Source organism: Lolium perenne, chromosome 3 (genome assembly GCF_019359855.2).
Source record: "Lolium perenne isolate Kyuss_39 chromosome 3, Kyuss_2.0, whole genome shotgun sequence".
In the NCBI taxonomy this organism is placed as follows: domain Eukaryota; kingdom Viridiplantae; phylum Streptophyta; class Magnoliopsida; order Poales; family Poaceae; genus Lolium; species Lolium perenne.
The window spans coordinates 184325245-184343636 of NC_067246.2; the positions used below are offsets into that span (position 1 = coordinate 184325245).

General features: G+C 42.9%; 2 protein-coding genes across 2 annotated transcripts; one reads left to right on the forward strand and one right to left on the reverse strand.

Annotated features, from left to right (window-relative positions):
* Positions 1-10027: 10027 nt before the first annotated feature.
* On the reverse strand, positions 10028-11666 carry LOC127339706 (uncharacterized). The gene is made up of 3 exons (XM_051365525.1): positions 10895-11666; positions 10491-10840; positions 10028-10090 (listed from the first exon to the last, which is right to left on the reverse strand). The coding sequence occupies exons 1-3, from the start codon at positions 11664-11666 to the stop codon at positions 10028-10030; spliced, it is 1185 nt and encodes a 394-aa protein (XP_051221485.1).
* A 305-nt stretch (positions 11667-11971) lies between these two features.
* Positions 11972-16356, forward strand: LOC127342819 (F-box/FBD/LRR-repeat protein At5g53840). Its single transcript, XM_051368830.1, has 3 exons — positions 11972-13029; positions 13173-13316; positions 15641-16356. Exons 1-3 carry the CDS (start codon positions 12004-12006, stop codon positions 16010-16012), a joined length of 1542 nt encoding a protein of 513 aa, XP_051224790.1. The 5' UTR covers positions 11972-12003; the 3' UTR covers positions 16013-16356.
* The last annotated feature ends 2036 nt before the right edge of the window (positions 16357-18392 follow it).

Consider the following 18392-nt stretch of genomic DNA (forward strand, 5'->3'; position numbering starts at 1 on the left):
GAGATCTACCACCTTATGGTTAAGCATGCATATTGTTAGAGAAGAACATTGGGCCGCTAACTAAAGCCATGATCCATGGTGGAAGTTTCAGTTTTGGACAAATATCCTCAATCTCAAATGAGAAAATTATTAATTGTTGTTACATGCTTATGCATAAAAGAGGAGTCCATTATCTGTTGTCTATGTTGTCCCGGTATGGATGTCTAAGTTGAAGAATAATCAATAGCGAGAAATCTAATGCGAGCTTTCTCCTTAGACCTTTGTACATGCGGCATAGAGGTACCCCTTTGTGACACTTGGTCAAAACATGTGCATTGTGATGATCCGGTAGTCCAAGCTAATTAGGACAAGGTGCGGGCACTATTAGTACACTATGCATGAGGCTTACAACTTGTAAGATATAATTTACATGATACATATGCTTTATTACTACCGTTGACAAAATTGTTTCATGTTTTCAAAATCAAAGCTCTAGCACAAATATAGCAATCGATGCTTTTCCTCTATGGAGGACCATTCTTTTACTTTCAATGTTGAGTCAGTTCACCTATTTCTCTCCACCTCAAGAAGCAAACACTTGTGTGAACTGTGCATTGATTCCTACATACTTGCTTATTTCACTTATTATATTACTCTATGTTGACAATATCCATGAGATATACATGTTACAAGTTGAAAGCAACCGCTGAAACTTAATCTTCTTTTGTGTTGCTTCAGTGCCTTTACTTTGAATTATTGCTTTATGAGTTAACTCTTATGCAAGACTTAATTGATGCTTGTCTTGAAGTGCTATTCATGAAAAGTCTTTGCTATATGATTCACTTGTTTACTCATGTCATATACATTGTTTTGATCGTTGCATTCACTACATATGCTTTACAAATAGTATGATCAAGATTATGATGGCATGTCACTCCAGAAATTATCTGTGTTATCGTTTTACCTGCTCGGGACGAGCAGAACTAAGCTTGGGGATGCTGATACGTCTCCGACGTATCGATAATTTCTTATGTTCCATGCCACATTATTGATGTTATCTACATGTTTTATGCACACTTTATGTCATATTCGTGCATTTTCTGGAACTAACCTATTAACAAGATGCCGAAGTGCCAGTTGCTATTTTCTGCTGTTTTTGGTTTCAGAAATCCTAGTAACGAAATATTCTCGGAATTGGACGAAATCAACGCCCAGGGTCCTATTCTGCCACGAAGCTTCCAGAAGACCGAAGAGTCAACGAAGTGGGGCCACGAGGCGGCCAGACTACAGGGCGGCGCGGCCTAGGTCTTGGCCGCGCGGCCCTGTCATCTGGGCCCCTCGTGCCCCCTCCTGACTTGCCCTTCCGCCTACTTAAAGCCTCCGTGACGAAACCCCCAGTACCGAGAGCCACGATACGGAAAACCTTACTGAGACGCCGCCGCCGCCGATCCCATCTCAGGGGATCCAGGAGATCGCCTCTGGCACCCTGCCGGAGAGGGGATTCATCTCCCGGAGGACTCTACGCCGCCATGGTCGCCTCCGGTGTGATGTGTGAGTAGTCTACCCCTGGACTATGGGTCCATAGCAGTAGCTAGATGGTTGTCTTCTCCCCATTGTGCTATCATTGTCGGATCTTGTGAGCTGCCTAACATGATCAAGATCACCTATCTGTAATTCTATATGTTGCGTTTGTTGGGATCCGATGAATAGAGAATACTTGTTATGTTGATTATCAAAGTTATATCTATGTGTTGTTTATGATCTTGCATGCTCTCCGTTACTAGTAGATGCTCTGGCCAAGTAGATGCTTGTAACTCCAAGAGGGAGTATTTATGCTCGATAGTGGGTTCATGCTCGCATTGACACAGGGACAGGTGACAGAAAGTTCTAAGGTTGTGTTGTGCTGTTGCCACTAGGGATAAAACATTGATGCTATGTCTAAGGATGTAGTTGTTGATTACATTACGCACCATACTTAATGCAATTGTCTGTTGCTTTGCAACTTAATACTGGAAGGGGTTCGGATGATAACCTGAAGGTGGACTTTTTAGGCATAGATGCAGTTGGATGGCGGTCTATGTACTTTGTCGTAATGCCCAATTAAATCTCACTATACTCATCATGATATGTATGTGCATGGTCATGCTCTCTTTATTTGTCAATTGCCCAACTGTAATTTGTTCACCCAACATGCTGTTGTCTTATGGGAGAGACACCTCTAGTGAACTGTGGACCCCGGTCCAATTCTCTTTACTGAAATACAATCATCTTGCAATCTTGTTTCTTGTTTTCGCAAACAATCATCTTCCACACAATACGGTTAATCCTTTGTTACAGCAAGCCGGTGAGATTGACAACCTCACTGTTTCGTTGGGGCAAAGTACTTTGGTTGTGTTGTGCAGGTTCCACGTTGGCGCCGGAATCCCTGGTGTTGCGCCGCACTACATCCCGCCGCCATCAACCTTCAACGTGCTTCTTGGCTCCTCCTGGTTCGATAAACCTTGGTTTCTTTCTGAGGGACAACTTGCTGCTGTGCGCATCATACCTTCCTCTTGGGGTTCCCAACGAACGTGTGAGTTACACGCCATCAGCGGTGTCGATGGAGAAGCCTTCCGGGGGCACTTCCCCGTTCCGGCAGCGTGCCGGAACAGAGACTCCTGTCCCCCAGATCTTGGCTTCGCGATGGCGGCGGCTCTGGAAGGTTTCTGTGGGTTTCGTCGAACGCATCAGGGTTTTCGCGACGGAGGCTTTAAATAGGCGAAGAGGCGGCGCAGGAGGGCTTCTGGGGGGCCCACACCATAGGGCGGCGCGGCCCCCCCTCTGGCCGCGCCAGGGTGTGGTGTGGGGCCCCCAGGGCTCCCCTCTGGCGGCTCTCGGGTGTTCTGGATGGTTCCGAGAAAAATAGGAACCTGGGCGTTGATTTCGTCCGATTCCGAGAATATTTCGTTACTAGGATTTCTGAAACCAAAAACAGCAGAAAACAGGAACTGGCACTTCGGCATCTTGTTAATAGGTTAGTTCCAGAAAATGCACGAATATGACATAAAGTGTGCATAAAACATGTAGATAACATCAATAATGTGGCATGGAACATAAGAATTTATCGATACGTCGGAGACGTATCAGCATCCCCAAGCTTAGTTCTGCTCGTCCCGAGCAGGTAAAACGATAACACAGATAATTTCTGAAGTGACATGCCATCATAATCTTGATCATACTATTTGTAAAGCATATGTAGTGAATGCAGCGATCAAAACAATGTATATGACATGAGTAATTAAGTGAATCATAAAGCAAAGACTTTTCATGAATAGCACTTCAAGACAAGCATCAATAAGTCTTGCATAAGAGTTAACTCATAAAGCAATAATTCAAAGTAAAGGCATTGAAGCAACACAAAAGAAGATTAAGTTTCAGCGGTTGCTTTCAACTTGTAACATGTATATCTCATGGATATTGTCAACATAGAGTAATATAATAAGTGCAATAAGCAAGTATGTAAGAATCAATGCACAGTTCACACAAGTGTTTGCTTCTTGAGGTGGAGAGAAATAGGTGAACTGACTCAACAATAAAAGTAAAAGAATGGTCCTTCAAAGAGGAAAGCATCGATTGCTATATTTGTGCTAGAGCTTTGGTTTTGAAAACATGAAACAATTTTGTCAACGGTAGTAATAAAGCATATGTATCATGTAAATTATATCTTACAAGTTGCAAGCCTCATGCATAGTATACTAATAGTGCCCGCACCTTGTCCTAATTAGCTTGGACTACCGGATCATCACAATGCACATGTTTTAACCAAGTGTCACAAAGGGGTACCTCTACGCCGCCTGTACAAAGGTCTAAGGAGAAAGCTCGCATTTTGGATTTCTCGCTTTTGATTATTCTCAACTTAGACATCCATACCGGGACAACATAGACAACAGATAATGGACTCCTCTTTTATGCATAAGCATGTAACAACAATTAATAATTTTCTCATATGAGATTGAGGATATATGTCCAAAACTGAAACTTCCACCATGGATCATGGCTTTAGTTAGCGGCCCAATGTTCTTCTCCAACAATATGCATGCTTAACCATAAGGTGGTAGATCTCTCTTACTTCAGACAAGACGAACATGCATAGCAACTCACATGAAATTCAACAAAGAGTAGTTGATGGCGTCCCCAGGAACATGGTTATCGCACAACAAGCAACTTAATAAGAGATAAAGTGCATAAGTAGATATTCAATACCACAATAGTTTTTAAGCTATTTGTCCCATGAGCTATATATTGTAAAGGTGAATGATGGAATTTTAAAGGTAGCACTCAAGCAATTTACTTTGGAATGGTGGAGAAATACCATGTAGTAGGTAGGTATGGTGGACACAAATGGCATAGTGGTTGGCTCAAGTATTTTGGATGCATGAGAAGTATTCCCTCTCGATACAAGGTTTAGGCTAGCAAGGTTATTTGAAACAAACACAAGGATGAACCGGTGCAGCAAAACTCACATAAAAGACATATTGTAAACATTATAAGACTCTACACCGTCTTCCTTGTTGTTCAAAACTCAATACTAGAAATTATCTAGACCTTAGAGAGACCAAATATGCAAACCAAATTTTAGCATGCTCTATGTATTTCTTCATTAATAGGTGCAAAGTATATGATGCAAGAGCTTAAACATGAGCACAACAATTGCCAAGTATCACATTATCCAAGACATTATAGCAATTACTACATGTATCATTTTCCAATTCCAACCATATAACAATTTAACGAAGAAGAAACTTCGCCATGAATACTATGAGTAGAAACTAAGGACATACTTGTCCATATGCAACAGCAGAGCGTGTCTCTCTCCCAAACAAAGAATGCTAGGATCCATTTCATTCAAGCAAAAACAAAAACAAAAACAAACCGACGCTCCAAGCAAAGCACATAAGATGTGATGGAATAAAAATATAGTTTCAGGGGAGGAACCTGATAATGTTGTCGATGAAGAAGGGGATGCCTTGGGCATCCCCAAGCTTAGACGCTTGAGTCTTCTTGATATATGCAGGGGTGAACCACCGGGGCATCCCCAAGCTTAGAGCTTTCACTCTTCTTGATCGTAGTATATCATCCTCCTCTCTTGATCCTTGAAAACTTCCTCCACACCAAACTCGAAACAAACTCATTAGAGGGTTAGTGCATAATCAAAAACTCACATGTTCAGAGGTGACACAATCATTCTTAACACTTCTGGACATTGCCTAAAGCTACTGGAAGGTAATGAAACAAAGAAATCCACCCAACACAGCGAAAGAAAGCAATGCGAAATAAAAGGCAGAATCTGTCAAAACAGAACAGTCCGTAAAGACGAATTTTAAAATGGCACCAGACTTGCTCAGATGAAAATGCCCAAATTGAATGAAAGTTGCGTACATATCTGAGGATCACTCACGTAAATTGGCATAATTTTATGAGTTACCTACAGAGAATTAGGCCCAGATTCGTGACAGCAAGAAAACAGTTTCTGCGCAGTAATCCAAATCTAGTATTGACTTTACTATCAAAGACTTTACTTGGCACAACAAAACACAAAACTAAGATAAGGAGAGGTTGCTACAGTAGTAAACAACTTCCAAGACACAAGTATAAAACAAAGTACTGTAGCAAAATAACACATGGGTTATCTCCCAAGAAGTTCTTTCTTTATAGCCGTTAAGATGGGCTCAGCAGTTTTAATGATGCACTCGCGAGAAATAGTATTTGAAGCAAAAGAGAGCATCAAGAGGCAAATTCAAAACACATTTAAGTCTAACATGCTTCCTATGCATAGGAATCTTGTAAATAAACAAGTTCATGAAGAGCAAAGTAACAAGCATAGGAAGATAAAACAAGTATAGCTTCAAAAATTTCAGCACATAGAGAGGTGTTTTAGTAACATGAAAATTTCTACAACCATATTTTCCTCTCTCATAATAACTTTCAGTAGTGTCATGAGCAAACTCAACAATATAACTATCACATAAAGCATTCTTATCATGAGTCTCATGCATAAAATTATTACTACTCCCAACATAAGCATAGTTATTCTTATTAATTGTAGTAGGAGCAAATTCAACAAAGTAGCTATCATTATTATTCTCATCAAGTGTAGGAGGCATAGTATTATCATCATAAAAATTACTCTCCATAGTAGGCGGCACTAAAAGACCAATATCATTATAATCATCATATATGGGAGGCAAATTATCATCAAAGAAAATTTTCTCCTCAATGCTTGGGGGACTAAAAAGATCATGAAAACCAGCTTCCCCAAGCTTAGAACTTTCTATATCATTATCAACAATGGTGTTCAAAGCGTTCATACTAATATTACTACCAGCATGCAAATAAGATTCCATAGGTTTTTTAATTTTCGCATCAAACAATCCATGTTTTAAATCAGGAAATAGAATAAGAAGATCATTCTTGTCCATTATGCCAAACTAGTGTAAACAAGAAACAAAAAGATGCAATTGCAGGATCTAAAGGAAATAGCTTCGAGTACTTACAACGGCGAAAATAGCTTAGTAGCCGAGATCCGGAGTGTGAGTACCTTTTACCTTTCCTCCCCGGCAACGGCGCCAGAAAATAGCTTGATGTCTACGTCCCCCCTCCTTTTCCTGTAGACAGTGTTGGACCTCCAAGAGCAGAGGTTTGTAGAACAGCAGCAAGTTTTCCCTTAAGTGGATCACCCAAGGTTTATCGAACTCAGGGAGGAAGAGGTCAAAGATATCCCTCTCATGCAACCCTGCAACCACAAAGCAAGAAGTCTCTTGTGTCCCCAACACACCAAATAGGTGCACTAGTTCGGCGAAGAGATAGTGAAATACAGGTGGTATGAATATATATGAGCAAGAGCAACGGTGCCAGAAAATAGCTTGTCGGGCGTGTAGTTGATGGTGGTAGTATTGCAGCAGTAGTAACTTGATAAACAGTAAACAAGCAGCGATAGCAGTATTTAGGAACAAGGCCTAGGGATTACACTTTCACTAGTGGACACTCTCAACATTGATCACATAACAGAATAGATAAATGCATACTCTACACTCTTGTTGGATGATGAACACATTGCGTAGGATTACACGAACCCTCAATGCCGGAGTTAACAAGCTCCACAATTAATGTTCATATTTTAGTAACCTTATAGTGTAAGATAGATCAAAAGACTAAACCAAGTACTAACATAGCATGCACACTGTCACCTTCATGCATATGTAGGAGGAATAGATCACATCAATACTATAGCAATAGTTAACTTCGCAATCTACAAGAGATCATGATCATAGCATAAACCAAGTACTAACACGGATGCACACACTGTCACCATTACATCGTGCAGGAGGAATAAAACTACTTTAATAACATTGCTAGAGTAGCACATAGATAAATTGTGATACAAATACATTGCAATCATAAAGAGATATAAATAAGCACCTCACTATGCCATTCATCACAGTGAATAAGTATTCTGTGAAATATAGCCTAAGAGACCCACACGGTGCACACACTGTCACCTTTACACACGTGGGACAAGGAGTCTCCGGAGATCACATAAGTAAAACTCACTTGACTAGCATAATGACATCTAGATTACAAGCATCATCATATGAATCTCAATCATGTAAAGCAGCTCATGAGATTATTGTATTGAAGCACATAGGAGAGAGATGAACCACATAGCTACCGGTACAGCCCCGAGCCTCGATGGAGAACTACTCCCTCCTCATGGGAGCAGCAGCGGTGATGAAGATGGCGGTGAAGATGGCAGCGGTGTCGATGGAGAAGCCTTCCGGGGGCACTTCCCCGTTCCGGCAGCGTGCCGGAACAGAGACTCCTGTCCCCCAGATCTTGGCTTCGCGATGGCGGCGGCTCTGGAAGGTTTCTGTGGGTTTCGTCGAACGCATCAGGGTTTTCGCGACGGAGGCTTTAAATAGGCGAAGAGGCGGCGCAGGAGGGCTTCTGGGGGGCCCACACCATAGGGCGGCGCGGCCCCCCCTCTGGCCGCGCCAGGGTGTGGTGTGGGGCCCCCAGGACTCCCCTCTGGCGGCTCTCGGGTGTTCTGGATGGTTCCGGGAAAAATAGGAACCTGGGCGTTGATTTCGTCCGATTCCGAGAATATTTCGTTACTAGGATTTCTGAAACCAAAAACAGCAGAAAACAGGAACTGGCACTTCGGCATCTTGTTAATAGGTTAGTTCCAGAAAATGCACGAATATGACATAAAGTGTGCATAAAACATGTAGATAACATCAATAATGTGGCATGGAACATAAGAAATTATCGATACGTCGGAGACGTATCAGGGCGGCGGAATCTGGGCAACAAGTCGGCGGGGTGGTGCCGGCGGCGAGAGAGATACGAGGGGTGGGGGAGATTTTGAGCGACGTGGCGGTGGGGTTCGTGCGTCGAGTCACCGACAGATCGGGCCCTTCCCCGCTTTTCACTCGTCCGGAGTCCCCGAGCGCTCCCCGGGGGGCCGGGGGTGGCGTGGGCTCGCCGGATGGATGAAGGGCCAAATCCGGACGAAAACGAGGAACCGGGGGCGCGACTGGGCCGAATTACGCCGTCCGGATGGAAAAAACGCTCGCCGGGGGCCTCGACGGGGGCACGAGTGGAGATGCTCTTAGTAGCAGTACGTTTCGAAGAGGTTTTACCATGAGTAGTACTAGTTTAGGAGTTGTAGTCCGGTTGGACTCGGTTTAGGTTGCACTGGTTCGGTTCGGCTAGCCGTGTATATATACACGTTGAGGCCGCACTTTGTAATCAGAAGTTGTACAGCAGATTTGAGATTGAGGAATAAACAGAAAAAGGAGGGCACGATACGTGCCCTGGCCACGAGCTTTTTCGCGTGCGTGTGTTCATCTAGTTTGATGTGATCGATCCATGGGCGAATCCCAACAGAGACATCACAGTATTCAACAATACAATTTGCTACTGAAGCTAGTCAGATACATTGTCAGTAGTTCATGCCATGTCTGGTGCTACGGAATTGTCCTTAACTGATGAATCTGCAGACATTGTGCATTTCATGTGATTTTGTGCTGCTATTTTCTGGTTTGTTTGTGATGCCCTGCAATTGGGTTTATTGGTTGAAATGTACTTCCTAGTGCCTTACAGGTGATAGTATTTCAATTGTTGATTAATCAATACACGAACTTTCTTCAATTGTTGATCCAATAATGCTCAGAACTTCATGCTGAAGCATAAATATCGTTGCGTTTATCTGCAAGGTTTGGTATTTCCGGCGTTTTGATCTGTGTGCTCACCCAGATGAAGTTAGGACATACTATATAGTGAAGGCACAGTAGTGTGTTGGTGTTGAAGAACCAGCACCCAACGCCAGGTTGAGCAAAGCATCAGGGCTAGAGCGGAGCGCATCTGCATTTGTAGGAGAATGAAATCCTGCCCAATATTTCATAAACAGAATTGTGTTGGTGTTGCCACTGAAAGGTTAAGCTGATGGCACAAATTAGTTTGCTCTTCGTGAACTTTAATCATGAATCTTGTTAGTTGCTTTCAGTTTTCGAAGTGGTTTATGAATGTGAAGCTGAAGCAGAGCCGTATATTATAGGGGTGTGAGATTATGGAATGGTATTGAAGCCTTGTATTACCTTGTTTGGCTTTAGGGAAACATATTATACGCCCTATATATTAGGGAACGGAGGGAGTAGTACTTGTATATCTGAATCTAGTAGTAACAATTCGTTCCTACTACCTCTGGACGCAATTAATTGACGTGTCCGTTCGCTAATGACGTGCGTGTACAGCTCTCCCTCGGCGTCGATTAAATCCGACCGGAGGGAGTAGTTCAGTAGTTCCTCTCAAGTAGCAGTTGAGGCTCGAATGTTGCTGGTTATGATCAAATGTGATTGAAAGCAAGGTGATAGCGCAAATGGAGCACAAACAGGGGAGGGGGTAGCACTGTCATTTGCTGCTGCTTATCACTGACACAAATTTTGGTTGTCATTAGCTGTAGTAAAAAAGGATTTAACTCTTGGTCACCCAGAAGTCGCACAGGCAAACCCTACAGCAAACTGAACCGCCGCCGCCAGTGGCGGAGCCAGCTTCCAAAACTTGTGATGTCAGGCTTAAATAATATGAAAAAATTGAGATTTTTTTGAGAACACACTAGTATAGAAAAAATAAACATGAGCGCAAGGTGGAAATGGTAGCACAAAAGATCATACTTTATTTCTTCATGGAAGAATTCCTTTACGGTCATGCTTACCTTGATAGGTATGCATAATAGCATTGGTACTAATAGACAGAAATACATCAATTTCAACATAAGTAATGAGACAATGATACAAGAAATCATCGCCTATTCTATTGCGCAAATCCGTCTTGATAATTTTCATCGCAGAAAATGCTCTCTCGACTGTAGCCGTCGCGACTGGCAAAATCAATGCTAGCTTCACCAAAAGAAATACTAGAGGAAAACTGGTATGCTTCTTTGTCTCCACTAGTTTTCTACAAAGATCACTAACCCCTTTCAAATTGGAGAGTCTTGAATCATCACGAACATTTTCAAGGAAGTTGTCAAGTTGGATGCTAAGATCTTCTATCTTGCTTTCACTGTCAAAATCATCAGGATATAACCGAGCCATTGCTAGTACTTTATCTTTTTCATAGTTAGAGAATGAATCAGAAGGATCCAAACATGCCATCCCAAGAAGCAAGGTCGTGCTGCTCTCACTAAAGCGGTCATCTAACTCTACACGTAATAGATCGATAACAGCATACATGACTCGCTGATAGTAATTCTTATTTGATATGCCATCAGTTTGAGCTTTACGTTTTGATATTGATCCCCGAGGAATATGCATTGCATTCATATCTGGAAGTTGAATACCATGTTTGAGGCAGAAATCATTAACTGTTGTGAACATACCTTCCCAGCCCGTGTTTCTCATTTCTTGTAGCCTTCTTTTGGTTGTAACGAGAAATGACACAGCGTTCACAATGTCTTGATCCTTCCTTTGCAAAGCGACATTCAGCTCATTAGTAATACCAAGGATTACCTTCATCAAGTGCATCATGAAAACAAAGTCAAATGTTTGAATACCATCCATAACTCCTTTTGCTTTAATCCTATCAAGAGCCTTCCCAGAATTTTGTGCATTGTCATCAATAACTTCAATTACTGATGGAAACATCACAATCATATTCTTGAGAGAACTGAAGTGGGAACCCCATCTAGTATCACCGGGCCTTTTAAGTCCAAGTTCCTGATTCAAACCTCTCCCAGTTTCAATTTCGCCCATCTGAAGTGCCTTTTCAATTTCTTTGGCCTGTATTTCTCTAAGCATATCTCTATTCTTAAAAGAATTACCCACTGTGGACAGAACAGCACTCATCCACTCAAAAAGCCATACCACATCTTCATGATTTTTGGCAACTGCGACAAGTGTCAATTGAAGTTGATGAGCAGACCTAGAATCTTCCATCACTAAAGTTTTCAATCCATTCAAATACCCTTGCATATTGCTAGCTCCATCATAGCCTTGGCCACGGATTCGTGAAGGGCTAAGGTTATGGTCTTCAAGCACATGATAAATAGCTTGTTGGAGAGCAAGTGATGTTGTTTGAGTAACATGAGAAAGTCCAATAATACGCTCCACCGAAAACCCCCTTTTGTCAACATATCGTATAGCAAGAGCCATTTGTTCCTTGTGAGAAACATCACGAGATTCATCAACCAATATAGCAAAGTACTCATCTCCAAGATAGCAAAGTTCCTCTCAAGTAGCAGTTGAGGCTCGAATGTTGCTGGTTATGATCAAATGTGATTGAAAGCAAGGTGATAGCGCAAATGGAGCACAAACAGGGGAGGGGGTAGCACTGTCATCTGCTGCTGCTTATCACTGACACAAATTTTGGTTGTCATTAGCTATAGTAAAGGGTTTAGCTCACCCAGAAGTCGCACAGGCAAACCCTACAGCAAACTGAACCACCGCCGCCGCCGCCGCCGCCACCTCCTCCATCCCTCCGCCTCCAGTGATGCCAGGAGCTCCTCCTCGAAGCCCAGGCCACCGGTCCTCTTCTGGCGCCGGGGTGGGGCGCGTGCCTGCTGATGATATGATGTCCGCTCTCCTCACGTGCCTCCCCGACCCTCCATTCTCCGCCGCCCGCGGCCGCGGGACCCTCTTCTGCGGCGCCGCCGGCGTGGAGGACCGCATCAGCCACCTACCCAAGGCACTGCTCTCCAACATCATCTCCCGCCTCCCGGCCAAGGATGCCGCGCGCACCACCACGCTCTCCACGCGCTGGCGCCGCCTCTGGGCCTCCACGCCGCTCGTCCTCGACGACGCCGACCTCGTCGTCTTCCCCAAGCGCGGGGGCCCGCCGAGAATCGACTGGGCAGCCGTCTTCGCCGCCGTCGACCGCATCCTCACCTCCCACCCGGGCCCCTTCCGCTGCGTCCACCTCACCGTCTGCTACATGGCTCCGCACGGGGGCGCGCTCGCCCGCTGGCTCCGCCTCCTCGCCGCCAAGCGCGTGGAGGACCTCGTCTTCGTCAGCAGGCCGTTCCCCGTCCACGTGCGCCTCCCCGCCGACGTCCTGCGCATCTCCTCCCTCCGCCGCCTCTACCTCGGGTTCTGGCATCTACCAGATCTCTTGCCCGGCCTTCCCCGCGGCCCCGAGGTCTTCCCCTACCTCCAGGAGATCGGCCTCTGCCACAACGCCACCCGCAGCGCACTGAGCGCCGAGGTGATCGAGCACTTGCTCCAGTGCAGCCCCGTGCTCGAGAAGCTCGCGATTATCCTCAACTACGACGGCCCCACTCATGTCAGCGTCCGCAGCCGCAGCCTCCGCTGCGTGGTCTTGTGGATGTCCTTGGCACGGGAGCTCGCCGTCGTGGCAACCCCGCGTCTGGAGCGTCTCATCCTCTGGCAGACCATCCCGGGTTACCCCTGCGAACTCTTCGTCACCAAGCTCAAGATTCGCAACGCTCCCGACCTGCGCGTCCTGGGCTACTTGGACCCAAGCATCCACGTGCTCGAGATCGGCAACACCGTCATCCAGGTCTCCGACCTGGTGCATCTTCTCTGCTGCTTTAACTCGTTTCACCATACTGGATATGTGTGACACTCAATTGTTCATGCCAAGCAGTAGTAGTATGTACAATGATCTCCCGTCGCATTCAACTCTTATTGCTTATACTGCAGGCTGGAACAAGGATGAGCCCAGCTAACATGGTTCCAAGTGTCAAAATCTTGGCTGTCAAAGTGCGATTTGGAATCCGCAAGGAGGCCAAGATGATCCCCACCTTCCTGAAATGCTTTCCCGGTGTTGAGACATTGCACGTCATGGTAACAAAATACATACTCTTATCATTTTCCACATCCAACATCATGTTAATGATCCAGACCAACACATTGTCCGTGTCCACATCAATTCGTTTCGTGATCCATAGATTTCTTTTCATATTTTGTTCCTGTTCACCTCCAATCATGTAGCACGTTCATGCTCAAAATAAGCTGTTCATGCTTTTGATCTGGTTCTTGACCCAACAATTCTGTACGTTTCTACATGAGCATGCCTTATTTTTGGTCAGTAAACTGTAATGGAACAGATATATTATTTGATTTGATTCTGCAAAAATAATCTGGATAGTTGGATAAAGTATTGAGAAATGCGTAGTACTCTTAGTTCGTCATCCCAAACATGAAATGTTCCTCCTTTCATGGCAGTAGAAAATGCTTGTATGTAGAACAACACAATTGTTGATGGAGGGATGCTTGTTCATGATTTCGAACAACCACGTGAGGTTTGCTTGTTCATGTTATGCGAAAAAGAAACTTTGTTGTTGGTGATAAAAATGCTTGTTTATGCAATGTAAGAATTTTAGAAATTTTCATGAAAAAATCTTTGTTACTGGTGAATACATGTATATGCATTTGGAACATGGTGATGGTGTTCATGCATGTGCAACATTTATAAATTTGTTAAGATTTATCTGAGTGTCCTGATATGCTTTCCCAGCGTCTAGACATTGCAAGTCATGGTAACAAATACACATACTTAGTCATATCATACTCCACATCCAAAATCATGTTAATAATCTAGATCAACACATTGTCTATGTCCAGACCCAGTTTGTTTCCAGATCCAGTGATTTCTTCTCATTTATTCTTTCCGTCATTATGTGTTCCAGCTCAAATCATGTACTATGTTCATGCTCAAAATACGCTATCCATGCTTTTGATCTGTATCTTTGTCATGCTCCAACAGTTATGTACTTGTACATGTCTACATGAGCATGCCTTATTTTTGGTCAGTCAACTGTAATGGGGAGGAAATATGCATTATATATCGTTTAGTTTCATACTGCGAAGATAATCCAGATTGTTCGATAAAATGAGAAATTTTGTTAGTTACTCATCTGATATAAATATAATCAAGTTAACTGTAACGGGGAACAGATATGCACTATATATTATTTGGTTTGATGCTGCAATGATAATCCAGATTGTTGGATAAAATGTGAAATACTGTTAGTAACTCATCTGAAATAATCCAGTCAACTGTAACAGGGGAACAGATATGCAAAATATATTCTTTGATTTGATACTGCAAAGATAATCCTTGTTGTTGGATAAATTGTAAAATACTTTTAGTTACTCATCTGAAATATCCAAATGTTCTTGTCATGGCACTAAACAATTCTTGTACATACAAAAAAAAATTGTTTGCTCTTTCATGCTTTTGGAACAACCAATATATATATGCCTGTTCATGTCGTGCAAAAAAAACTTCGTTGATGATGATAAAAATACTTGTTTATGCATAAAATAACTTAAGAAATGTTGACGAAAAAAATCTTTCTTATTGTGTTGTGCATTTGCATCATGGTGCTGCTTGTATACGCAAAGTGCTTTCCATATGTAATATTTGGAACTTTTGTAAGATTTGCATGATATTGTAGTTAAGTGCTCATCCATTATGTTGGATATAAATGCATGGGGTATTCAGGTTATACAATAAATATTGTGAGAAATATATATATGGATTTATGCTATTTTATTAATAAGACATGTAATATTTTTGTACTCACAAGAGAATATTCATGAAAAATGAAAGGATTTATACTTTGGTTTTTCAAGAAAATGCATCATGAATATGTTTGGATTACACAATGGTCATTTTTGTAGTAAGAAACAAGTTCTAATTTTTTTTTCAAAAAAATGTTCAAGTAAATGTTCACTATTTTGTGTTAGGAAAAATGTACCAGCCTTCCTTAGTGAATGTTTATTTTATCCTAAAAACTTAATATTAAAATAGTTTACTGAAAAGTGGTGAAGAATTTATACTTTGTAGTGTTCAAAGGAGTGTTGGAAAGATATGACGGGGCTTAGAGGATATAATGAGTACAAGATTCGTGGCTGCTGTGCAAAAAGGCTGGGACTACACAATAAGAAAGTTTTTTTTTGCGGGTCAATAAGAAAGTTAGGAGAGGTGTGGGTGTATGTTGTAAGAAGATATCACAAATCTCCACCAATTAATAAACTGACAACCAAAATAGACTGTAGACCCCAACATACGAGGGGGAATGCATTTTCTCTCCTTATTTGGCGGTTGCATCATCTCTTGTTGCCACAACTTTATGTACACTGACCATAGACTAAATTTTCAGTCTGATGAAGCTGATGAGCCATCTGGCAAGTGCAATCTCAAGTTCTGGCAGGAGGTAGCCCCCATCGATTGCCTGGAAGCATGCGTGAAGAAGGTGGTGTTCAGCCAGTTCCGGGGGAAGCGCATGGAGCTTGCGTTCCTCAGATTCGTCCTTGAGAGAGCTCAGATACTGGAGAAGCTGGTCGTCGTGCTGGCCAACGGAGACACTGCCACGGAGGATGATGAGACGTGCACCAAGCTGAAAGCTTTGGCCACAGCAAAACGGGCCAGCGAGAGCCCTCCTACGGTGGTGATCGTTGCCCGCGAGGGAGACAGTGCTTGGTGCTTCCACAGAGCTTCTGATCTTTCAGCAAGTGACCCGTTTGATGGCTGAACAGCCCAGTTTCATGTTTCAGCATCCACATGAGTACCATGACAGTCGGCTCTTTCAAAAACTTTGGCATATGCTTTGCATAGACAGAGTTCTAGCTGATACAGTTACGATTTTCCACGATCTGACTGAACCTAGTGCCACCATATAGAAGATAGGCACTGCACTTGATGTGATTTATAGTCTTAATTTATGCACGTTTTCGTTTTCTCATTGGGGAGAAGTTGCCACAAACGGCTGGATATATGTAAGAGTTAAGATGGTGCACATACGGTGATCCTCATTCTGAGTGATCACAACCTAAGTATAGAGGTATTATTTGTTGAAATGGATGTGATTTGAACATCTGAGGTTAGCTAGCTGTTTAATGCTGCAGAGGAATGTGTGGTTGTTTCTCATGAAATTGTGCGAGAGTTGCTCCAAGGGCATGTACAAAGGAAGAAGCATCAAGTGGTCGCTCCAGCGCAGCCACATCAGCACAAGCCCATGAGGTTATCACTCAGTTTTAACTCTACCCAATGCACCAGTAGCCTCATGATGTGAGCATACAGCACATGGTGACCCACATCAGTCCACTCTTTTTCCAACTTTTCTCATCCCACTTCCGCTTTTTTCCTTCTCTCACATGCTTTTTTGCTTACTTTTACATGAGGATCCCGCCTCCTCTGCAGGCAGCTACTTCTCTACCCGAACCACATTTTAGCCTACACGGTGGTATCCGAACCTAGGTGGATAGCTAGGGAAGTAAGTTGGGGCATACCATTGGCCATGCCCTAAGATTTAACTTTTTTTTTGAGGGATAAGATTTAACTATTGTGTGTGCCGTGTGCTAATCTCCCTAAGGAGGGGTCAGTCTGCCGCTAATTAAGACTAGCCACAATGGGAGTATCATAGGTAGTATCATGCATTCCATGCATGCAAAATGCTGATGTGGCAGTGCAATTAAGGATGAGAGAGAGGGTAGTAGTATCATAGGTAGATACTGTATCATAGCACATACTACTAGAAAAATTAATGTCAAGTAAATCTTGTACATATATTTGCATTGAGATTCTACAAAACAATTAATATATGGAGTCTAACATAATCAAGTCTGGTTTAAGACACAAAAGTCCAGCAACTGTTAGAAGACTCGGCACTATCTATAAGCAGCTCATTTGGCAACAACATGTTAGTAGCAATGTTTAAAATAGCCGGCTACAGGATATAGCCGCGGCTTCCCAAAACTGCTATAGACCGGCTATAGCCTGGCTATAGCCAGCTATTTAAGGATTTTAACACCTTTTAGCGGGCTAATGCAGTTAGCCACACCATGCGGAAAAGGTTATAGCGGGCTATAGCCCGCTATTTTAAACTATGATTAGTAGACTTCGCATTATCTATAAGCAGCACATGTGGCAACAGCGGTATTGGCTTCATGCCATATTTCTCTTCTTGATTTCTTGGTATGCAACATTTCACACTACACAGCATAAACCTGATTTCTTGCTATCTCAGCAGCACTACTTATGGTTAAAACCGATGCTTGATATTTTGTTCGGACTTTATGTGTAATAGCAGGGCATGCTAGGTGGCTGTGACTGGACTAGATAACTTATTTAGGTGTCGTGTTTCAGTTTGGAGGTACTCCAATAAATTTTGATTAGTTGAAAATCTGAACTATCTTTTGACAGGAGTAGAAATCTGTTGATTTTGTATGCAATGCAGCAACATATGATATTGTTAATTTGTTCCGTGTTTTACTACTACCCAACTATCTGATTGAATAGTAGATATAACATGATCAAGACGGGTTTAAGATACCACAAGATCGAAATTGAACATTATTAATCACTGTTCCAATGAATGAGGTGCATAAACATTATTACTCACAGTACCATAAATTATATTTATTAAATATTGTAAGTAGATATTGATATTTTTCCCCCACATTTGGCCACCGTGGTAAGGTTTGACTTTTCATTAACTTTACACCGGGGTAGTATCAGGATAATCCATCAAAATAAAAATAAAAGAGCAAAGTGCTGATTGGGAGACAATCGAACAGAGCACCAAATGGTAGTATAAATCCAGTGCTCGTGCTGGTTACCAGGTATCGCAAGTGGTTGAGGATCTTAATCACAACTAGCTTGGAACTAATCAGTCCTTAACCATTAGTTTAACACAAATCCTGCTTGAAACAGAGGGAAAGCAAGCAAATAAAACCGAGTATTGAAACACTGGTGGGCCCATTGGGTTCCTGCATCCGGCCCACGAACTCGAAACCCTAACAAGTGTCGGGTCCTGGCCGACTAGATAAAAACCCACTCCCCTCGACCACTCCCCTCCTTCCTGGCTTCACTGGTCGGCAGCAGAAACCCTCGCTTCACTCCGCTCTCGGTCG